Source organism: Brassica rapa, chromosome A08, assembly GCF_000309985.2.
Source record: "Brassica rapa cultivar Chiifu-401-42 chromosome A08, CAAS_Brap_v3.01, whole genome shotgun sequence".
NCBI classification, from domain to species: Eukaryota; Viridiplantae; Streptophyta; class Magnoliopsida; order Brassicales; family Brassicaceae; genus Brassica; species Brassica rapa.
This window is the reverse complement of record NC_024802.2, coordinates 16,625,674-16,649,707: the sequence shown is the minus strand read 5'-3', so window position 1 is coordinate 16,649,707 and position 24,034 is coordinate 16,625,674. Positions and strand designations below refer to the sequence as shown.

General features: G+C 38.3%; 7 protein-coding genes across 8 annotated transcripts in view; 3 read left to right on the top strand and 4 right to left on the bottom strand.

Moving 5' to 3' along the window:
• Nucleotides 1-24,034, bottom strand: part of LOC103835100 (probable disease resistance protein RPP1) — a 531,820-nt gene that overhangs the window by 75,417 nt on the left and 432,369 nt on the right. The window lies entirely within an intron of this gene.
• Nucleotides 186-1,648, bottom strand: LOC103835093 (protein NEN4). Its single transcript, XM_009111189.2, has 5 exons — nt 1,148-1,648; nt 907-953; nt 761-824; nt 535-663; nt 186-433 (listed from the first exon to the last, which is right to left on the bottom strand). Exons 1-5 carry the CDS (start codon nt 1,583-1,585, stop codon nt 341-343), a joined length of 771 nt encoding a protein of 256 aa, XP_009109437.1. The 5' UTR covers nt 1,586-1,648; the 3' UTR covers nt 186-340.
• On the bottom strand, nt 1,886-3,617 carry LOC103835092 (trafficking protein particle complex subunit 12). The gene is made up of 2 exons (XM_009111188.3): nt 2,387-3,617; nt 1,886-2,177 (listed from the first exon to the last, which is right to left on the bottom strand). Exon 1 carries the CDS (start codon nt 3,594-3,596, stop codon nt 2,388-2,390), a length of 1,209 nt encoding a protein of 402 aa, XP_009109436.2. The 5' UTR covers nt 3,597-3,617; the 3' UTR covers nt 1,886-2,177; nt 2,387.
• Nucleotides 4,326-8,425, top strand: LOC103835091. The gene has a single exon (XM_009111187.3). It carries the CDS (start codon nt 6,897-6,899, stop codon nt 8,235-8,237), a length of 1,341 nt encoding a protein of 446 aa, XP_009109435.2. The 5' UTR covers nt 4,326-6,896; the 3' UTR covers nt 8,238-8,425.
• Nucleotides 9,565-17,894, top strand: LOC103835090 (ABC transporter D family member 1). 2 transcript variants are annotated; one of them, XM_033277073.1, is made up of 26 exons: nt 9,565-9,808; nt 10,216-10,360; nt 10,533-10,809; nt 10,940-11,164; nt 11,240-11,437; nt 11,575-12,029; nt 12,302-12,437; nt 12,518-12,596; nt 13,120-13,358; nt 13,466-13,770; nt 13,849-13,960; nt 14,047-14,205; nt 14,385-14,484; nt 14,564-14,672; nt 14,835-14,925; nt 15,180-15,304; nt 15,387-15,536; nt 15,619-15,691; nt 15,919-16,099; nt 16,191-16,349; nt 16,461-16,607; nt 16,681-16,914; nt 17,026-17,195; nt 17,275-17,327; nt 17,413-17,491; nt 17,565-17,862. In XM_033277073.1, exons 2-26 carry the CDS (start codon nt 10,299-10,301, stop codon nt 17,658-17,660), a joined length of 4,014 nt encoding a protein of 1,337 aa, XP_033132964.1. In that variant the 5' UTR covers nt 9,565-9,808; nt 10,216-10,298; the 3' UTR covers nt 17,661-17,862. The 2 variants fall into 2 exon arrangements, with proteins under 2 accessions (XP_033132964.1, XP_009109434.1); XM_009111186.3 differs by having other exon boundaries at nt 9,566-9,808; nt 17,032-17,195; nt 17,565-17,894.
• LOC103835556 lies at nt 17,845-22,566 on the top strand. Its single transcript, XM_018653695.2, has 2 exons — nt 17,845-21,155; nt 21,255-22,566. Exon 1 carries the CDS (start codon nt 17,903-17,905, stop codon nt 19,166-19,168), a length of 1,266 nt encoding a protein of 421 aa, XP_018509211.2. The 5' UTR covers nt 17,845-17,902; the 3' UTR covers nt 19,169-21,155; nt 21,255-22,566.
• On the bottom strand, nt 22,397-23,858 carry LOC103835089 (F-box/kelch-repeat protein SKIP6). Its single transcript, XM_009111184.3, has one exon. It carries the CDS (start codon nt 23,689-23,691, stop codon nt 22,603-22,605), a length of 1,089 nt encoding a protein of 362 aa, XP_009109432.1. The 5' UTR covers nt 23,692-23,858; the 3' UTR covers nt 22,397-22,602.

Below are 24,034 nucleotides of genomic sequence, written 5' to 3'. Positions count from 1 at the left end.
GATTGGTTCGAATTTATTTGCTGATGTGGACATCCTCTTTGTTGAGGATATTCTCCTTTTAGTATAGGTTAGATCCGTTATAACTTGTCTTATTTAACTGCAACCATTTACAATTTTTTTTTGTTCTTATAGATAAATCTATTAAAAATTTTGACATGGACGTATATTGTTTTGTTGAATTTCACTTCAGATTGAAAACATGATTTATTGATAAATGAAATAGCTAATTAGTTTGACCCATACTAATTAACAATTGTTGAGGATACCTCTACAATATATACAATTGAATTCCTTTTTATTTTAAATAAACAAATTAATAATTACTAAGGATACATAGTAATCATCTAAGCAAAGAATGAGAATGTTTGATCAAGTTTTGAAGAGCTTGGTTGCCTTGAGCTTTGCTTAAGAGATTCTTTACATTCTGTGTCATCTGTATTGATTCAAAAACAAGTTATAACTAAATGATATATATATAGTAAAATCTTATATAAAAATTTAATAACTTGAAGAGGAGAAAAACTATAGTATTACCTTCCCGAGACTACCACCCTTCGAGTAAGGCATAGCCCTTGGAGCTATTTGTTTATTACTTCGACTTCTTGTCATGATCTTTGAAGAACTTTGCCATTGTCCTTCCAGTTGATTGGGAAGTGTAGATTCCTGTATAAATACATATCATATAATAAATGAATCAATTTGATATATTATAATGAGAAAGAATAAAGAAATGGGAAGAAAATACGAGAATACGACATACCAAGAAAAGAACAGTTGCACAGTGCTTGAGGACCTCTAAATTCATTCGAACATCGTCAAGACTCCTGCAATTATCAACGTATATATGTGTGTAACATTATCTTACGAAAAACATAACATCAATACACACAAATATTATTTATGTACCTGTGTTTTTGCACTCCAAGACCAAAATAGGCAGCCAAACTTGCCATCTACAACATAATATGATTTAAGCTTGTTAAATACACAGTTTTAACTAGTCTTTTAGATTTCGCAAAGACCATGATATAAATTTGATTTTATCAAAATAATGTATTATACTATATGATTTTAAATAATAAAGCTTTAGGTCTCTATAATCAGTTTTGAAAATATGGTAATATCATTTAAATAATCTCGGATGTACCTTCATGTTACCAGCTCTTTTGCCAAACTTGTCGCTTAATAACCCCAAAGAATCAATGATCCCTGAGGGCTCAGGGGCAGCTTTACCAATCTCAGCAAAAGCTTCTTTAATTCTAACGCAATCGAATCTTCTAATGTTATGACCAGCCCAAATCCGACCGTGCAACAAACCATAGATCTTTTCAGCCACATCTTCGAAGCTTGGTGCCTCCCTGACCTTAGCCCTCGTGATCCCATCTGACCTAGACGACCTTAATGAGACCACCGATATGTCTTTCGGCTGTATAAGCGTTGTGAAGCTCTCTAGCTCCTCGAGTTTTCTTGGACATACGATGATTGCACCAAACTCTAGGATGTGAAAATGTTGTCCTGTTTTGTTTGGTACGGTTGTTTCTAAATCAAAGAAGACGATTTCGCTGGGAAATGTTTGGATCTCCATATCAATTTCTGCTTTTTGTGGTCGATTTGTAAAGCGTACGTGTGTATGTATATAATGTAGAGTTAGGGCTTGTTACTTGTGACACAAGCTAACTGTAGGTTCGTCTTGGAGGTTACTTTGGTGGTTATTTAGCTTCATGGAGAAAACTTTGCTGTGTAGGGTAAGTAAGAATCTTTAGCTTTTCTTTATCTAATTCAATAAAAAAAATTCCTTAATTTTTAATTGCCCCCACAAAGCTTTCTTGTGTGTTTATTAACTTTTGTAAATGCCATATATTCTACTCGAATTACACAAAATACATGGCTTTAAATCATCCATTAGTTTTGAATTAACAAACTCTCTTCATTAGTGTTTAACAGCAAGTGTAGCAATAATCTTTATATGAAAATGGACATGGCGTACCATGCAAGAAAGTTCCAAGGGTTTAGGGGCAACAACCATTTCCTGACTCACACAATAGAGAACGTACAAACAATATGCAGTCATCATTACTCGCATCAACAGAGATGCAAGCTGAGGCCACACTCAGCAAGATCAAGATCCTTGGTTCTTTTCTTAGTCTTTGGCTAATTACATTTGCTTAGCTGAAAACCTGCAATTTTGAATGCTAAAGGATCAATTTATATACTTTTATATACTACTCAGCTTCACAGACTAGGAAGAATACGGCAATAAGGCTAGAGAACATCTTCTCTCATGTCAACCTAACTAGATTGCTTACTACTTCTCAATCTATCCAAGTAACCATAACATTTAACCAATCAGTTCTAAGAGAAGTTGAAGAAAGAAAGACCACAATACCTCAAACTCTGGTACAAGAAGAATCAAAGTCATCAGGAGCAACACGTGCGATCCAATTGTTCAAAGTCTTCTTGACATCAGTATGATTAACATAAGCCAACTCATACATACTACACAAGTTCCCCACCAAGCTCTCATTCAAAGCCGCAGTCGGCACTCTCTCCAACGCACTCTCCATCACCTTAATCGCATCAGACAAATCTCTCGAGTACATCAAACAAAGCGCCTTGTTGTTAACCGCGACAACATCAGAGCTATCTCTCTCAATACACTCTTCATACTCTCTCACAGCAGCAGCATAGTCCTTGGCCACAACGTGAACCAAAGCCTTGTTCCTCCCCACAAGATTCTTGAACTGAGTCTCACTCACCAACCCATTGTGATTGCTCATCTTCTCGACACGATCAAACGTGGCTTTAGCTCCTTCTATATCCCCAAACTGCATCTGAACAGAGCCTAGCTTCGAAACCAAAACAGGATCCAAAGGATCACGCTTTATCAACTCCTTAATCAACTCCAAAGAAACACCAAACTCCTTGTGACCTAAGTGAAACCCTAACAAACAACTCATCACAAAGATCTCTCTTCTCTTCCACAACTCAACAGAATCATTCGCCTCTTCTTTCTCTTTAATCCTCTCCCTAACGAAGTCGAGCAACGTGTACAACCGATCTAACCCCTCCTGGCGATTCCCTAGCCTAGTCGGAACCAAAGCGTACATCCACCGTAACGAGAAAGGCACCATGGATCCCTTCCGGTCAGGGTAGATCTCGGGGAACGATTCGTACCTGTAATGCTCCCCGTCGAAGTCGTGGAGGGAGTTGAGCTCGTGGGAGGCTTCGTCGGAGCGGCGGAGCTTCGTGAGGGCGATGACTTGGTAGGTCAGGTAGGTGAGGTGCTCGTGGGGTTTGGTGAGGAGGAAGAGGGCTCGGGATTGGGATATTTTGTCGAGGATCGCTTCCCATTGGCCGCGGGTGGAGAGATCGTGGAGCGAGCTGAGGTCGTGAGTTAGCTCGTCGAGGGAATTGAATCGTTCCGGTGGTGGATCGGCGACGGGTGATGGGGTTGATTCGAACGCCGTCGGTTCGGGTGTAGCTTCGATTGGTTGTACGGCGGCGGGATTGGTAGCGGGGGAGGAGGGGTTGATTTCGGGTCGGGTTTCGGATCCGGGTGAAGCCGGATCCATTGACGGAGATGAGTCCGAGAACATTGTGGAAGAGCACGTTATGGAAATTTGTGGGGTTAGACTGTTTGATGGTTTTTGATATGTTTTTTTTTTTAATAAATGGGCCTGATCAAGGCCGTTACAGTTTCCGGCACATGGTCTACATTAGGTATAGCTATTCGGATACCCGTTCGGATTCGGATCGGATATTTCAAAGTTTCAGATTTTTGGATTTACACTCATATATCTTATTCTAATATTTTATTAATATGAGTCGAGTTCAGATAATAGCATTTCGGTTTCGGTTCACGTTTGTATAGCATCTTAAAACTCATAAAGTAATCATATATCGTTCGGATATATTTGAAGTACAAATAAAATTTAAAAGTAAAGCATAAAGAAAAACACTTAAATTGAATATAAGTTCAACACATATTAGATTGATAAAAATGACAATAAAATGTTAAATAAAACATGAACATAAACATAGTTTGTAAACTTAGTGACAGAGTAAACTGAATATTTAATGTGCTTGTTATTTTAACGAGCAAATTAATGAAATACTTATTTATAACTAATTGAATATTTAAAGTATTTATCTAAATTTTAATATTTGTTTTTATATATCATATCAATATAAACATTAAATTGATTATTTGAAATACTTATTTATAACTAATTGAATATTTAAAGTATTTGTCTAAATTTTAATATTTGTTTTTATATATCATATAAATATAAACATTAAATTGATTATTTGAAATACTTAATATGTATTTGAAATATTTTCTTGACTACTAATTTTGGATTTTTTAGATTACCCACTTCAGATTTTTACATATTGGTACCATTCTACAAGATCGATTCAGATATATTTCGATTGGATAACATATCAGATTTTTTGGTCCGGGTTCGAGTTGAGATCGGATTCTGGATTTTATGTCCAGGCCCAGTCCTCCTCGCTAATCTGAGCAAACGATTAAAGAAAAACGCATGTTTCGTTTACCTTTTTACAAGTAAAGTATTAAGATTGGCTCTCAGAGATGACCTGATGAATATAGATAGAAAAGTTAGCACTATATTTTAAAGATACTAGTATTGGCTTTCTCCCACTATTTGCATAGGATCCGGCGATTTAGGGGACAAAACATTAATGTCATGCAGAGGAACAGTTATTTAAATGTCAGGGTATTAGGATATTGATCTTATCAATAATAATTTATTCGCTTGGCCAAAAAAATAACAATTTATTCGCATTATTACATGATTACAAATTACATTAAATATAGTGTGCCAAAATTCTGTCAATTATTTTCCAATTTATATGAGTCCAAAGTCCACATTCACATTTTGGGATCTGTTTCCGAGTTTTAGTAACACCATATTCTAGATCAAAGGCCTTACTTAGTCAATGAATAAAAACTTCTGTAGCTAACATTATTACTTTTTCGTTAAAAATACCTTTACCTACTCAACTAGTAAAAAACCTTAATTCTATTCAAATCATCAGGTAATCTCTTCTCTATTTACAAAATTTTTACAATATTTCAGTTTTATATCGCACTTCTGCATCTAATTATTTTTTCACAACTTTCACATTTTACCAAAATCCCTAGTCAAAGACTCGTGGAGTCAAAAGTCGTCGATCATTGACTTGGGACAAATGGGCGAGTAAGTGTTAGGTGTCCAACCAAAAATTTGATTTTTCTTTAAGCGTGTTTGTCATAGTTGCTTAAGAGAAACTAATATTGAATTTGTAGTGTTTATCAAACAACTTTGGAGTATTTGTACGCCGTGTATAAAATACGAACAATCACATCGTTTGTAATATAAGACAACGATCTACTGTTATAAAATATTTGTGAATAGTACCGGAAATGATCCACCAACTGACTCATAAGAAAAGTGATTAGTTAAAATATCCATCGATGTTTTGATTTTGTGTATATCCATAAACTCGATACTTGCATTATTACTATGAGTGGAATACAAGCAAGCGATTTCATTATCTAACACATTTGTCTCAAGTTAAAAATGAATCAAACTTAGGTAGACGTACGTGCCATGTGACTATCTCTACATTCAAGTTATTGATTATGTATAAGTACATATTAATCATACAAAAAGTAGAAAATGGAACACTGAAGGAGTCTATATAGTTTACAAACTAACAATTAGTCAGTCAATTATTATTATGAATATGCAATTTGCAAGTTATCAATAAAGTTATGCATCATGATGAACTACAATTATTAACATTTGCACCCAAAAAAACTACAATTATTTGATTTTAATTTGCTAAGCACATGAGCAAAAACCAAATGGAAGCGCGTTAAGAATGAAAAAGAGATAAAAAGTGTAGGTTTTGGTCCTCCATACCATGTGATCGATCTCAACTTTCTCACTTTGGCATTAAATTCTTATCCTTTTCTTTATTTCCTTTACATGTCTGCATTGATGAGTAGCTCACATACATTTTTTTTTTTAATTTGTAGTAAGTAGTGTGTGTATTTTATGAAACTATACATTTGTTGAAGTGGTGAAAAACAAGGCAAATTTAAAGCTATAACCAAATAAACCAAACCAGTTTTGTTTTGTTAGTTTTGTAATTATCATTATTTTTAACCAGGTGTATACATGTCATATAGAAACCAAACTAAAATATAAGTTAATTTGGAAAGATAGAGAATGGGATCAAATTAACAGAGTTGTCCAAAAAAGAGAGAATGGGATCAACTTGTGTTAAAAAAAAATTGTGTTAAAAAAAAGAGAATGGGATCAACGTTACATTGAATCACAAATCAAGTAGGAGTTGTGGGAATAGTTACGATTAAATTCCTTTTGTTTTTTATATAAAAGTGTATGAATATTTTGATTATATGTACAGTACCAAAGCTTCTTCAATTATGCGAAAGCGACTGCTGTAATTGTTAGATCTCCCAGACGATGGCAATTGTTTTCACTCTCCCACGTACAATTAAATTATCAAATTTGTTTTAGGTTCTTACTTATTTCAGAACAAGAATCACATACATATACATACCAAAAATGAATTAACTAAATAAGAATGACAGAGAATCTGTGCAACATGACCAGTCGGTGAGGTTAAACAAGTAATGTACATTGATATTATCAAAACCACTGAACTAGCAAATTCTTCGGTCTCCTCCATCTTCTCCACTCGTTCACACACAAACCCTCGTATATATATAATATATACACACATACGCATACTGTCACTAATGCTTTTCTCTCCTCTTTTTATATATACTGACAACCTTGCGATCTTTCTTTTGCAAGATCTGTCTGAATAGTGAGGGGGTTCCTAGGTTTCAGAGAAAAATAATGGCACCACTCAAATACTTGTGTTTTAGAAAGTTACTGTTGTTGCTTTATTTCATTATTTTCCTTTTCTCTTGTTCTTCTTTCTTTGCTACTTTTGCCTCATCAGAAACTTCTGTTCATGATGAGCTACAACAAACAAAATCCTTAGATCCACACTTTAGAGTGAGAAGATTGTTAGTGAAAGATCTGGAAACTGATGATGAAGAAACCAATCCTCCTCCTCCTAAGAAGAAGAAGCTTACTGGTTCTGTTCCATCAACACCTAGTATTAAGAAGAATCAAACCAAGCTCATCAAACCGATCTCTTCTTCTTCTTCCACCAAGAACCAAACTAAACTCGCCAAGACTACGTCTTCCAAACTTAACTCCACCAAATCTTCTTCTAACACAACCAAGAACGGATCAGACATCAAGAAGTCCTCAAACTCTACAAAACCCACTACTTCTTCAATCAAGAAGTCATCAGATCTGTCCAAATCAACCTCATCCAAGAACAAAACCACCACAAAACCCCCAAGCTCCAAACTATCTCCTCCTCCTCAAGACAAGAAGAAACCACCTTCCTCCTCAAAACCCACAACCAAACCAAAACCAGCAGAGAAAGAAATAAAACCAATCTGGCTAGACAACGATGAAGACGACTTCGTCAACGAGTTCAGAGACCTCCCCACGAGATTCCAAAGAACCCTAATCCCAGACCTAGAAAAAATCTCAACCACATCCAAAAGCTACATCAACAAAGCCAACAAAGAGATCACCAAGAAGTACTTCAAACCCTACTTCGGCAACAAGTACGCACCAATCATCACCTCCGTAGTCTCCTTCGTCTTCATCCTCGTCCCTCTTCTCCTAGTCTCCCTCGTCTTCAACCGCTTTAAAGCCTACTTCTCCCTCCAAAAACTCCTCATCTTCATCCAAATCTACCTCTCCATCTACTTCTCAATCCTATGCATCTCTTCCCTCGTCACTGGCATCGAACCTCTCAAGTTCCTCTACGCCACGTCAGGCTCGACCTACGTGTGCTTGCAGATCATGCAAACCCTTGGCTACGTGTTCTACCTCTTGGTTCTTCTCATGTACCTTGTTCTCGTCTTCTCCACGGACTGTGGCCTTGCCCTCAAGGTACTAGGTTTGGCGCAGACGTTCGTGGGGTTTGCAGTGGGGTTGCATTATTACGTGACGGTGTTTCATAGGGTGGTGCTTCGTCAGCCTCCGAAGACTAACTGGAAAGTGCATGGCGTTTACGCCACGTGTTTTCTTCTCATTTGTGTGTTGTCTAGTGCGGAGAGGAGGAAGAAAGAGTACTTGGAAGAAGGCGGTGACGAAGGAAAGAAAAATTAAAATTTTTGCATTTTGTAATATTTTGTTGCTTCATTATATTTTTATAATTTCGGCAAAAAATGTAGCTGAAAATGCAATAGAAGAACAATTACTAGTGGACGTTGGAGAAATTTACTTCATTAGGCAAATCGATAAATGTGGAATTAAATTTCATACTTTTTTTTTAACACCTAAATTTCGTACTTTCATTTCTCCTTTTATGCTTGTAAATAATCAACAAAATAATATTTTTGTTTTGTAAAGTATATACGAACTGATATTTACGCAACAAATATAACTCGTAAAATGTGTCTATAAATTATAACAGAAATTTGTAAAATATTATTCTGGACGGCGGGAAAATAAATATTGTTAAACATCAGAAGTCAAAACTAATTAAGGTAAGAAAAAAAATTAATTAAGGTGGGGTCCACAGAATCGTGAATCGACGGCTTTGATGAGAAGGGGGGGTATGACAGTCATTTAGAAGTTGCCGACAGATCTAGGTGTTGTGATTGAAACTTGTGTCGGTGGCTATACGATTGAGGTTGACGACGTGTGGTTACGCAAAGGGCTTTTTTTATTTCAAGCCCATTCCCCATATTACGTATCCGTGTTCCTTTTTTCAGTGAAGGTTCAAATTACTTTTAATTAACCCATTAAAGAAAATTCTTCAGGTTGTATGTAGCACATGATGTTTCAAAGACCCGTGAACAAATAAGCCCATACCTTTTTTGCCCATAACATTTCTACATGGGGCTTCGTAAAGCACACTCCCATCCAAGGTTCAAAACTTATGTTTTGTATTCTTTTTCTTTTGGTTATGGGTGATGTAATAGTGTCAGAAAATATGTGAAAGACATGACACATTGATTTGTGTGCTTCAGACATTCGGTGTACAATTTGCACTCTGCCCACTCCACAAAATTTCATTCATAAACTTTTCTCTTTCTTGTCAAATTTCATAAAACAATTTTCTTGATTATTTTCAATGAATCTTCGCCTGTCCTTTGTATTTTGACTATTTTCAATGAATCTAAACCTTTCTTTCTAAAAAATCAAATAACAAATAGGATTAGTGTAGTTAATATGTCTATATCATATCAGAGAATGATCACACTCCATTACTCCAATTATCAGAGGAAACATAGCACTTAATCTCTCGACGTAAGTTAATATATATGTCTATATCATATCAAAGATTACACTTACACTCCCAATCGCATTTTCCTTTACAGGAAAGACAATCTTACCAATCAGAGAATGGGCGTAGGTCCATAGGATTCAACAAGTTACATGCATATATCATTAATAAAAAAAAATCAATCTCAAATAAAATTATTAATACGTAACGAAATCGATAAAAGAGGGGAAAAAATAAAATAAAAAACGACACGAGTGATATATACGATTCACACGTGTGAAGAATCGTCATCATCTTCTCCTCTTCCCCAGTTTCGGCTCTCTCTATCTCGATTTGAGGAGTTCCGTTGCGGTCGACTGTTTACGTCTCTCGTTGGTTACGGAGTCGGAGATTCGAGCGATTTCGCTGCAGTTGAGATTCGTTGGTTGGTTGAATCTCTCATGCTGAGGTAATTAGTCATGGATTTGCTTATTCGTCCCGATCCTTAGCAATTTATATTCAAATCGAATCCCTTTTTTTTTTGATAATTGTCTGCGATTATCTCGATTTATTGATTAGATTGATTCAATTTTTTTGATGAATCGAAAGTTTTGAACCAGCTGTTTCGTTGGGTTGTTAAAGCGTTTTTGTTCTTTGTTGCTCTTCTTGTTACGCGTGTTACTTTACAGAATCTCATTTTTGTTTGTTGTTGGTGTTTTGTTACTGTACAAACGTGTAGTTTTGTGCGTAAATCACATTTCTTTTTACCTTTTTTTTATTTTATTTATCCTCAAGCGTTATAATCTTGTGGTTACTTTGCGTTATATTTGTTATTGTTTAGTTGTTCTCTAATCTTCATCACCTTGGTCGTTTCAGGTGTTGTGGACACTTGTTATCAAGAAGAAGAAGAAGAACCTAGTTTTTGGTTTTGGAGAATTCAATTCAATTCAGTTCCAGCCATGCCTTCTCTCCAGCTTTTGCAGTTAACTGAGCGTGGTCGTGGTCTTGTTGCTTCAAGACGGTAACTTTTTTACTTTGACTTTTCTCTGAATTTGTATTTTTAGTGAAAAAAGTTATTGCTTTGCTTATTCTTGTGATGTTCTTGGGGATCATCTTTCATACTTTTTGTTTGCTGTGTGTTCATTCATTAGTTATTTTGTTTAATTTCTCTCGAACTCTGTATAATTCTATAGGAAATCTATACTGCTTGCGGCTGGGGTTGTAGCTGCGGGTGGAGCTGCTGTTTACTTGAAATCAAGGATCAGCTCCCGGAGGCTTGGTTCTTCGCGTCATTGCAATGGCCAGAGTGATGATGATGAGGCGTTGGAAAAGATGACAGGAAACGATAAGAAAACCGCGAAAAAGAAGAAAGGAGGAGGACTGAAGTCTCTTCAGGTTCTGACTGCTATTCTTCTCTCCCAGATGGGGAAAATGGGCGCCAGGGATCTTCTCGCACTTGTGGGCACTGTGGTATGCATTTCCTCTCAATACTTGTGTTATCTTCGTGTACGAACTGTTGCTTCAATGTTATAGTTTCAGAGGTCTCAGTTCTGCGAGGTTAGTATTCTTTCTTTCTAATCCGTTATTTCACAAAATGCAGATTTTCAGAACTGCTTTGAGCAATAGATTGGCGAAAGTTCAAGGTTTCCTATTCCGTGCTGCTTTCTTAAGGCGCGCGCCGCTGTTTCTACGTCTTATCACCGAGAATATTATGTTGTGTTTCATGCTATCCACGATGCACTCTACATCAAAGTACATAACTGGGGCCTTGAGTTTGCGATTCAGAAAGATATTGACGAAACTTATCCATTCACATTATTTTGAGGTAGCCATTGCCGTTTTCTGTACCATATCTTTATCTGCTGGATATCACTTCAATCTTCCTTTATTATTGTTTCAGAATATGGTATACTATAAAATATCACATGTGGATGGTCGGATTACGCATCCCGAGCAACGAATTGCCAGCGATGTACCAAGATTCTCCTCTGAGTTGAGCGAACTTATTCAGGATGACTTGACGGCAGTTACTGATGGCATTTTGTATGCATGGCGTCTGTGTTCATATGCTAGTCCCAAATACATCTTCTGGATACTGGTGATTCTTGTTTAACCTTATACGTTTACAAGAATGACTTTCCGTTGAGCCATTTATGCTGCTTTGCCTTATATCCGTTCACAGTACAGTTCTTTCGATCTGATGTTTTTGTACTAACCTCAACAATTGTTGTGTAGGCATATGTACTAGGAGCTGGTACTGCGATAAGGAACTTTTCTCCTTCTTTTGGGAAATTGATGTCCAAAGAGCAGCAGTTGGAAGGGGAGTACCGGCAACTTCATTCACGCTTGAGGACTCATTCGGAAAGCATAGCATTCTATGGTGGGGAAACCAGGGAAGAATCTCATATACAACAAAAGTTCAAGAACCTTGTTAGCCACATGAGTGTCGTGCTTCATGATCACTGGTGGTTTGGCATGATCCAAGATTTCCTGCTGAAGTATCTTGGTGCCACAGTTGCTGTTATTCTGATTATAGAACCATTCTTCTCTGGGAATCTAAGACCTGATGACTCGACACTAGGGAGAGCCGAGATGCTAAGCAATATAAGATATCACACCAGTGTCATCATTTCTCTCTTTCAGGCGTTGGGAACACTTTCTATAAGCTCCAGGCGGCTCAGCCGACTCAGGTAATTCTTTATGTTAGATCTCTTGCTAGACAAACGTTGTGTATCTGTTTCTTTCGCGTTTAAGAGAAATAGTACGAGTTCAGTTGGTAGCCCCTGAAATACATTGGCAAAGGATGAAAAAGATTTCTGATTCAAAAAAAGTTTGGGTGTTTGATTTTGCGCTATTGGTGAAATCATATACGGAGGAGAGAGGAATAATTTAACTTAATTTTACACCCATCAGTAGTGGTGCCTCAGCTTTCTAATTATTGAAATGTCTTTACTTCCAACAGTGGTTATGCTGACCGAATCCATGAGTTGATGGCTGTCTCGAGAGAACTCAGTGGTGATGATAAAATATCTTTCCAGAGAAATAGAAGCAGAAATTACCTAAGTGAAGCTAACTATGTTGAGTTTTCCGGTGTCAAGGTAGCTGGACTACAGATTCATGTTACTGGTAATCTTTTTCCAAAATGCTGTGTTCTTAATGTCACTTTAATGCACTTCAGGTTGTTACTCCGACGGGAAATGTTTTGGTGGAGGATCTCACCCTTCGAGTTGAGCAAGGGTCTAATCTTCTGATTACAGGTGAAGCTTTAAATCTAGGGAGTAACAATAGGAGTATTAGCATTTTCCCTTTTCATGGCCTATTTTGGCAAACCATCAAATATTCTCAGTACAAAAATAACTGACAGAATATGCTGCTATTATATTGTTCTATGATCCTTGAGACGAGTAGAAAAGATGAAATATTTAGTACCCTTGTTGTCCTTATGAAGGAAATAAAAAATGGGAATGTGAATTTGAAGTACCATTCTGGAAAGCAATTATTCTTGCACTCTGGAAGGAATGGCAATTTAACCTTTGCCAAAATTAGATTTGTTATGCCTAGTTATAGACGATTCATTCATGTTCAGTGATTCAGTCCAACAACGAGGGTTTTAGTGGAATGTTGTGTCTACGCATCATTTTCTGGGATTGATTTACTGGACTTTTTAGGTTCCCGGTTTTCAAAATGTTGTTATTTTCATTTATGTTATGTTGATATCGGCTTGTCAACTTGATTTTTTTTCTCCCATTTCATTGTTTATTAATCAAATATGTATCGTAGGTCCTAATGGAAGTGGCAAGAGTTCCCTTTTCCGAGTATTAGGAGGTCTCTGGCCCCTGGTGTCTGGGCATATTGTGAAGCCAGGAGTTGGTTCTGATCTTAACAAGGAGATCTTCTATGTCCCTCAGCGGCCCTATATGGCAGTAGGAACACTTCGTGACCAGTTAATATATCCTCTTACTTCTGATCAAGAGTCTGTACCGCTCACTGAGACGGGGATGGTGGAGCTATTGAAAAATGTTGGTATCCTAATTTCTCTATTCTTTAGGAGAATGTTTTGTGTGGTTTAAGTTCGTTTTCTGTCAAGTTTGTGTGTCTTGATTATTTCTGTCTCTGCTGCTTATAGGTCGACCTAGAATATTTATTGGATAGATACCAACCAGACAGAGAGGTTAACTGGGGTGATGAATTATCTCTTGGAGAGCAACAGAGATTGGGAATGGCCAGACTGTTCTATCACAAACCCAAATTTGCAATTCTTGATGAATGCACAAGTGCTGTGACAACTGATATGGAAGAACGTTTTGCTGCTAAGGTTCGAGCTATGGGAACTTCTTGCATAACAATATCCCATCGTCCAGCCCTTGTTGCATTCCATGATGTTATTCTGTCATTAGACGGAGAAGGTGGATGGAATGTTCACTACAAGAGGTTGGCATTTTTTCTTAACCACGTTTCTGAGGATTATCAAAGTCTTGCATCTATAATTTAAAATGACTAAACTTTCAGGGACGACTCTGTGCTTCTGACGGACGCTGGAGTAGACTCAGTGCAAATTTCAGATACTAATCGGCAAAATGATGCGATGGTTGTTCAACGAGCGTTTGCTGCAGCTAGAAAGGTCTTCAGAAGCTCATGAATATTTTTTAAGCTTCGTTGAGATGTGCTGTTTTGGTGGTTGTAACCTTGATACTTGGTGCTATGTAGGAATCTGCCAAAACAAATTCAAAGGCTCAGCCGTACTCGACGCAGTTAATCGAAAAATCACCGGTTGTTGATAAAAGTGTTGTGTTGCCTCGTTTTCCTCAGCCTCGAACACCGCCAAGGGCGTTGCCATTAAGAGTAGCTGCAATGTTGAACACATTGGTGAGCTTGAGTTACTAATGTGAATTTTATTAAAAACACTTGTACCAACTTTTGGTAACCTGGAAAAAATACAGATGCATTTCCTTAGCTTCCTTGGAAGCCCCACTATTTGTTCCGCTTGGCTTATTAGTCCCACATAAATACTAAAAGTATCTGACCACTTCATTGTTACGTTTCAGATACCCACTCTATTTGACAAACAAGGAGGACAACTGCTTTTGGTTGCTTGCCTTGTCGTCTCAAGAACACTGATCTCTGACCGAATAGCATCGTTGAATGGTAAACATACTCCGATTTCTTACCTGATTAGTTTTATTGATAGGGCTCCTTTTTCTAACTACCGCATATGATTTTTCAGGCACCACTGTGAAGTATGTCTTGGAGCAAGATAAGGCAGCCTTTGTTCGTCTGATTGGTTTGAGTGTTCTCCAAAGTGGTGCATCTTCTGTCATTGCTCCTTCATTAAAGTAATGTTTCCTTTTTTATGCATGTTCAAAACCTTCATTGTACTTTTCTCTTTTCTTTTTTGTCTTATGAAATTAGTTTTTTTGTTAGATTATTAGTTACAGTTAGAGCACCCCTTGCTTATGTGGTTTCACCTGACCTTTTTTCTGTAACATTTTCTTCAGGCATCTAACGCAAAGGCTAGCTCTAGGGTGGAGGATTCGTTTGACTCAACATCTGCTTCGGAATTACTTGAGAAATAATGCGTTTTACAAGGTTAGGTCAAATCTATACGCTCAAAGATACTGTGCTAACATGCTTCATGCATTGTGAATTATGACTATGAACTTGACTTAATGGCTAAAGAAAGTCTTTCACATGTAAGAAATATGCTGAGATTTTACCAATCTGAAATATATATCCATCTGTGGCTGTTCTATGCTGCATAAAGGCTGTTTATTGTTCTTTTCTTTTAAGTTGATGTTGCAAATTTAGAGACACTTAGGATCTCATTGGGTTCATATTTTCAGGTCTTCCACATGTCAGGCAATAGTATTGATGCGGACCAAAGACTCACTCGTGACCTGGAAAAATTAACCCATGACTTGTCTGGACTTCTTACTGGAATGGTGAAGCCATCGGTTGACATTCTTTGGTAAGTACATTTTCTTGGATTGTTCTCCTGATATTTGTTTCATGCTTCTTAATTGGTCTGAAATATAAAAATTGAATTGAAGGTTTACCTGGAGGATGAAGCTATTGACTGGACAGAGAGGAGTTGCCATACTTTATACGTATATGTTACTTGGTCTTGGTTTTCTGAGACGTGTTGCTCCAGATTTCGGTGATCTAGCCGGTGAAGAACAGCAACTCGAGGGGAAGTTTAGGTAAGTTTTTTTACGTTTCTTCCACTTTGCAGATGATTGCGTTATAGCGTCTAGCTGGACCAACTTCTTCCTGCTTATGTAGGTTTATGCACGAGAGGCTGAACACACATGCTGAATCCATTGCATTCTTTGGAGGTGGAGCTCGAGAAAAAGCTGTAAGTGTCTTAATTCCCAAGCTATAACTGTTGGATTTTGCGCGGTCTAATTGTGAAGCAGAGCTACGACAAGAGAAATCCGATAAGGATTCTTAAGAAAAAAAGATATTCGAATTTGTGTGATGATGGCCTTATCATGTCAAATATTGTGTCACTTGCGAGCGTGAAGCTTTAACACGTCTTATAGGGGAACCTGCCCTTATGTTTGTTGATTTTTCATGGAGCAGATGGTTGACACAAAATTCAGGGCACTACTGGACCACTCGCTCATGCTCCTGAAGAAGAAATGGGTGTATGGCATTCTTGATGATTTCGTGACAAAGCAGCTTCCCAATAATGTGACTTGGGGATTGAGTTTGTTGTATGCCCTAGAACACAAGGGAGACAGAGCACTTGTCTCCACTCAAGGTGAAGATCTGTCACACTTTTCGGCGTGAACCAATTAATTTTGTAAATTTTCTCTAAATAAGGCTTTCTTGCATGACGTCTTTCATACTAGGTGAATTGGCACATGCATTGCGGTATCTAGCTTCCGTCGTCTCTCAAAGCTTTATGGCGTTTGGTGATATTCTTGAACTACACAAGAAGTTCCTTGAGCTCTCCGGTGGTATTAACAGAATTTTTGAGCTCGATGAGTTTTTGGAGGCTTCTCAGTCAGGTACTAAGAGCATATATATATATATATGTTCACACTTCTTATTATAAGGCATAGACATATGCTATAAAGAACGTCCGTTGATCATATTCGTTTTGTGCTACTGTTTTTCAGGTGCTACCTCAGATAATCACAGAAGCCGTTTGGATTCTCAAGATCGGATTTCCTTTTCAGAGGTGGACATCATTACCCCTGCTCAGAAATTGATGGCAAGCAAGTTGTCATGCGAAATAGTTTCAGGGAAAAGCTTACTCGTCACAGGTTGGTGAATTAATCTTTTGTCATTGAACTTATTGCATGAGTCCCAGAGCTAACACTAGCAAAACAATTTCAGGTCCAAATGGTAGTGGAAAGACTTCTGTATTTAGAGTCCTTAGAGATATCTGGCCCACTGTATGTGGAAGACTTTCCAAACCATCATTGGACATCAAGGAACTTGGGTCAGGGAATGGCATCTTTTTTGTCCCTCAGAGACCTTATACATGTTTAGGGACGCTGAGAGATCAGATTATATACCCTCTATCTAAAGAAGAAGCAGAGAAAAGAGCAGCAAAGTTGTACACCAATGGTAAGTCATTTACTTCAAAAGGTCGGTTTGATTCTCAAATCAATACTCTCCGAACACAATCTGTAGAGCTATTTGATGATCTTCCCATCTCTCATGGTTTATTGTTGCAAATAACAGGAGAAACCTCAGCTGAAGCTGGAAACATTCTGGACGTTCATTTGAAAACCATACTGGAGAATGTTCGTTTAGTTTATCTATTGGAAAGAGATGAAAGTGGTTGGGATGCTACTACCAACTGGGAAGACATATTATCTCTTGGAGAACAACAGAGGCTAGGCATGGTAAGTCTTCTGTAGAGGCAACAACCACACATATTCAGCTTTATGATTTACGTGAATAATCTGAGTTTTTGTATTGTAGGCACGTTTGTTCTTTCACAGACCCAAGTTTGGAATCCTTGATGAATGCACCAAGTAATATGACCAGAGTCTTCTTCTCCTAATGAAGTTTGCAATCATCTTTTTTTAACTTATATATCTGGTCTTTGGTTTTTTGCAGTGCGACGAGTGTTGATGTTGAGGAACAGCTCTACAGGGTTGCAAAAGACATGGGAGTTACTTTCATAACCTCATCACAAGTAAGTTCTTTTTTTGCCCGTTCATTCATGACCAACCAAAATCTCATCACTCTTTTTTTCTCAAAAACGACAGCGTCCGGCTCTGATCCCGTTCCACTCCTTGGAGCTAAGGCTGATTGATGGAGAAGGAAACTGGGAGCTACGTTCTATCGAGCAGACAGCAGAGTAGACTCAGCAAGACACTTACGTAGTTTTAAAACAATAATAAAGCCAAAAGCTATTTAGACCTTATGCGAATACAAGCAATCTTGTACCTCAGATTTTATAATGGTATGTAGTTTCTCGATTCTTTCTCCGCAGAAATTGAACGCTTCCATGTTTACTGATTTCGTTTGATTTGGAGGAAATAGAATGTAATTAATTTGATTAAATTCTTTCCCTTAAAAATATGATTCAATCAATATATATGGAATGAAAGGAATATTCACTTTGATTGTTAGTAGAGTAGTAATAGGAAAATCAGACTTGGAGGTCCAAGGGTTTATATATTTAACGTATGAAGGAGTAGAAAGAAGAAGCAGAGCCATGTCTCGTCTTCTCAGGCGGCTCAAGCCATCCTTTGGAGTAAGCCACCTCACTGCTTCTTCTCGGAGCTTCTCTAATCACATCTTCAAAGTAACACCTTGTGGAACTACTGTGAGAGATGGTGACGTTGGATATCTAGCTATCTACAGCTATGTTGATAAATTGATCGACTGCACACAAAAGAAGGTGCCTATGGAGTTAGCAAAGGGGATGGGAACCACCATAGGAGCATCCCACGGCTGGGTAGCAACTTTGAAAAATGGGATCATTCGTCTTCAAGATGACTTCGACCCCTATGCGTCGTATACAGACCCAAAACGTATTCCCTTGCCTCCTCTTGTAACTTTGCCTCATTGCCAAACCCAAATCGTAACCAACATAGCAATGTCCTCTTCCTCTCCAGAGGATGAAGACTGCATCGTTGCTGTCAAGTTCTTGGGACCTCAGCTAAGCTTCTGTAGGCCTGCTCAGAGAGATTGCAAGTGGAGCAACATCAGAATCACAGACCCCAGCTTCTTCTCCTCCCATGTAATGTACTCCAAGAGAGATGGCATGTTCTCCATGCCAGCTGCTGGAGGAAACTACACAGCATCATGTGATCTTGGGAGACACCTGAACGAACCAAAGATTCAGATGCTGACGTACCCGAAACAACGCGTGTTTGAAGACCTGTATGTAAAGAGCACGGGTACGTTTATCGAGAAAGAGTTTCTGAGAAAGTTCGACTGGAAGCACTCGGACTGGTCATGCAGGATGGAGCACTACTTGGTGGAGTCGTCACACACAGGTGAGACTTTTCTGGTGAAATGGTCTAAAGATATCAACCCACAAGACGGGAGGAGTGAAATGGACCTATTCCTTGTGTTGAGAATAGACGAGGAAGGAAACGCTGTGTATACTAAAGACTTTGGAGGCGAGTGCATTTTCATCTCTAAGGCTGAATCTTTTTGTCTCCCGGCATCTTGTTTACATGACAAGAGACCAAACTGCATCTATCATTTAAGCGACACGAGCTTTGGAATAAAATGCATGGATGATGTTTGGAAAGAGAGGGGTGGAGACCTTGCTTTCCCAGGCCCTTTTTGGTTCCCACCAAAGCTAGACTCCAAAGGTAAACGTATCCTTTCGTCTGGTATTCAATATCAAGTGTAATAAAATTATGCTGTTTCATTTGATTTCTTTTGTTTCCCTTCGTTGTTTTTTTGAATCTGGTTGTTCTTTTTAAATATACCGTTCCAAAAGTATTTATCCTTATCTTCCCCTTTACTGATCGATACTTGTCTTGATGTCACAAAAATTTAACGCTGGTATGATTAAAGATGCCACCAAAAAAAAAAAAAGACTCGATCCATTCTTTTGTTTGCTTCACAAGTTTCTTAAATTTTCAATTAAACAAGGACAGCCTCCTCCTCCTTGTAATGAATTTGAAGTGTTCTTTTGGTTCACATCAACCATGTCCTTTAATAACTTAAGTGTCAAAATTTTCTTTGGCGCTGGTCTTATTAATGAACATCACTCCAAACACACGTCAGTTTTGTCGCCCCTTTTTCTCTGCCTAGAGGGTATGTAATCTGATCTCTCAGCATCCCTAAAACTGTAAAACATGTACAAGGGACAATAGAGATTCTATTCCCTCACACAAGTCACATACGTAAGTCTTTCCAGTTTTAATTGACCTGAAATTTTGCTAGTGTTAGCTCTGGACTCATATGCAATGAGCTCAATTATAAATATTAATTTTGCTAGTGTTAGCTCTGGACTCATATGCGATAAGCTCAATTACAAAGATAAATTTCGACCCGAATCACAAAACTATTAGTAGTAGTAGTACCTGACTGAGAAGCATCCAAAAAACTCATCAAGCTCAAAAAGTTTCAGTTAATACCACGTGAGAGGCTCAAGTAACTTCTTGTGTAGTTCAAGAAACGCCATAAAGCTTTGATAGACAAGCGGAAGCAAGAATGCATGTGCCGAGTTCACCTGGTATCAAAGACATCATGCAAGAAAACACGTCAGTTTTGTCACCAACAACAACAATAATAACGTCGCAACAACAATAATAACGTCGCCTGAACCTCTTTCTCTGTATGCATCATCTGCGAAGATAATGATAATCACAAAGGAGGCAATTAGATCATATAAAAACAATAACATTTTAATTTTTACTGAAAAATCTATAATGTAACTTGGGATCAGACTCATAAATCTTTCTCTGCAGATCAGTTATATTTGTGTGGCTATTAAGAACCAAACCGACCTTTTCAAGTAAAAATACGATATGTTTTCAGTGTTAAAGGTAAACTGATCCTTTCATCAGGTATTCAGTGTTATAATAATATGATATGATATATTTGATTGATTTCTTTGTCCTTGGTTATCCATGCATTTTTGGCAGGAAAATTTGATCTAGTGCTTTTGCCGAGAAACCTTTTTTATGATTTTAGTGAGAAAATTCGATTTTACAGTTTTGAAGAGAAACTTTGATTTTGCGGCTTTTATGAGAAAATTTGATTCTGCGATTTTGGCGAGAAAACTTACGGTTTTGATGCGAAAACTTAATTTTTACGTTTTTGATGGGAAAACTCGCTTTGTGGTTTTGGCGGAGAACGGATTTTTTTGTTTGTGATTTTGCGGTTATGGCGAAAAAAATTAATTTTTCGGTTTTAGTGAGAAAACACATTTTGCAATTTTGACGGGAAATATGGTTTTTTGGAGGATTTTGAAGAAAATTTGTTTTCTAATTTTAGCAGAAATTTTGATTTTGCGATTTTAGGGAAAATCATGTTTATACGGTTTCAGCGAGAAAACTCTTATTGCGAGTTGAGTTTATGGTTTTGGCAAGAAACCTGATTTTATGGTTTTGGCGAGAAAACATTTTTTGCGATTTTAACAATAAATTTCATTTTTACAGTTTTGGAGGAAAATTCATTTTTGTGATTTTGACGAGAAAGATATTTAAGTGTAATTAGTTATTTCTCTAAAAATATTATACAATTAAGGGACAATTAATATACAGATATTTAAATGGAAGAAAGTGGATATTCACTTTTATCTTGTGTTCTTATTATCGTTTTTACCCAAAAAAGAAGAAGAAGCAGCCATGTCTCATCTTCTTAGGCGGCTCAGGCTATCCCTCCGAGTAAGATACCTCCATCTTCTCTTTGTCTAGTCACATGGCTGTTCTTTTTTACTTTTTGCTTTCGTATGTTTGGTTTATTTACAAACTATCATTTCGCAGAGAAACCTCACCACTTCTTCTAGGTGCTTCTCGTATTATTATGTCAGGGGTGCTGAATCATGGGAACCAGTATCTGGCGAAACTATCTCGGTTCCTTATCTTAAGGTGCCTATGGAGTTACAGAAGGAGATAGGAATCATACGAGCATCCCATGGCTGGGTAGCAACTTTGAAAAATGGAGTCGTGTGTCTTCAAGATGACCTACATCTCCCTGATACTGACCCAAAACGCATTCCTCTTCCTCCTTTTGTAACTCTACCTCATTGCCAAACCCAAATCGTAACCAACATATCTATGTCCTCTTCTTCTCCTGATGATGATGAAGACTGCATCGTGGCTGTCAAGTTCTTGGGACCTCAGCTAAGCTTGTGCAGGCCTGCTCAGAGAGATTGCAAGTGGAGCAACATCAGAATCTCAGACCCCAGCTTCTTCTCCTCCCATGTAATGTACTCCAAGAGAGATGGCATGTTCTCCATGCCCGCTTCTAGAGGCCACTACATTGGATCATGGGATCTTGGGAGACACATGAAGGAACCAAAGATTCAGATGCTGCGGCTTCCCGATGAATTATCCAATTCGAGAAATGACTGAGAAAAAGTGGCAGAGATTAGAGTCTTGTTGTACGAAGCAACACTACTTAGTGGAGTCGTTACTGATGAGACTTTTATGGTGAAGTGGTACACACAAAGCCATCCCATTGGCAGTCTTGGTATTTCCCGGACCCTCCTTCTTGTTCGATCAAAAGCATATTTTTCTTCTTCTGTCTTGGTGATACTATAACACCTCATGGTGATTTTGTGGCTTTTTAAGAAGCTTGTGAACCAACGAAAAGAAGTACCAAGTAAGTTTTTTTCTTGTGATTTTTTATCTTCGTTATATATTACGAACTAGAATATGATGATACAGCACCAGAGCAAGAAATTAACAAACAACACAATGAAACATGAGTCATTTTTGAAGGCTTTGTTCCGAAAGATGGCTGCAGTACCTTACTACCTGGGATGGATTCATATTTCATTGGCGACAAAATAAGAGGACATGGTTGATGTGAACATAAAGACCACTTCAAATCCATTACAAGGAGGAGAAGGTGGCAGGAGGCGGCTGTTCTTGTTGATTAGAAAGTAAACATAAGAAACTTGTGAACCAAAGAAAACAAATGATTAAGAGAGTTGTGATTTTCATCTTATTAGACATTGACAACACACAGAGAAGGAAAGCATTTAAATCATACAAAACATATTAATTATTACGAACTAGAATATGAAGATGCAACACCCAGAGAAAGGAAAATAAAATATCCCCAAACACACACACACACACCTTTTTGTCAACTGATTAATTCGTTTTAGACGTTAACAGCGGCCGCATACAAAACCTCAACCTTGGTACGAGTGAAGCTACGGTAAAATGTGGCGACAGCTTCCGACCACTCAATCCTTCCCCAAATCTCACCTTCCTCCTCGCGTCTCTCCAAAGAAATCTCAGCACACCAAACATCTCCCCTAAGCCCAACCCAAAAGACCCCAATGTTCCCGCCGAAACTGCTAAGCTTCCTTACACGCTTCCACTGTAGAGCCTCTAAACCTTTCACTCTCTTCCACTCCAGTTCCTCTGAATCCCGCCAAACCACATTCCCTACTTCATCACAACCATATAACACTTTCTCCATCACACAGTAGTAACTCTGGACTTGTTCTGGTATCTTCTTCCTTCCCCATTTGCCGTCACCCGGCGAGTAGTAAAACAAGCTTCCGCTCCAGAAGTCCACTGCGTATACCTTCTTATCCATCACCAGCGTCTCGCGGATGACATTATCACCTTCGTTCCGATCATCCATGGGAACTAAAGTTTCCCAGGTTTGAGTGTTCGGGTCGAACACTTCAGCCCAGTTTGGCGAACTTAACTCCTCGCAGCCTCCGAACACGTATATCTTCCCGTCTATAACTCCAGCCGCTGCTGCAGCACGACCAACCGACATGGAAGGGACTTTACGCCAAGTGTTAGTACGACAGTCCAAGAGCAATACATCCGGCGAGCGAACATCTTTAAATCCACCGATCACGTAAATCCCCCAATCCAAGGCCACGAAAGAGGAAAAAGTTTCAGGCTGGGAGGGGAACGAAGGTATAGGGATCAGTTGATTCTTGTTAGTTTCACGACGGAGGAGAAACCAGCTGGGGGTCGGGTTAGGCGTGGTGCTCAAGCACACGTAGAGAAACTCTTGCGTGCGACCCAACAGCGATCGCGTCTTGTAGAACTCTTGCGAAGCCAGTACAGAGTGAAACCTTTTTGAGACTAGAGACAAGGCGGCGTGGTCTGATCTCGGCACGAGAGCCAAGCAGCTCAAATCCATCGTATCTGGCAACGACGAGGAGGGAAACAACGAAGGGGACGTTTCCTTAGCCGGTGGCTCGTTGGCGGCTGATTTGGACATCGTCGTTTGTTTTGGGGAGAGGGAGAATATGGAGAGGAAGTAGCAACAAATCAGTTTCAGTTTTTTGGTAAAGTTTTAAGGGTTGGCTGCCTAAAACCCCCTGTAGACTTGCACACCCTATCTATTCCCCCCCCCCAAACTTCTTGGCTCTTGACCAATCCACCCAGAAATACAAATTCTCTTCATATCTCCCCCTGAACTTATTTAACCCCCCTCCCTAATCAATTTTAAAATCGAAATTAGAGTAAACTTAATTGCGTTTTGTAAATTGCGATTGCCCAATTAAAAAGAAAACCCGACCCGACACTAAAAATAAAACCCGACCCGAGTTAACTTAAAAAAA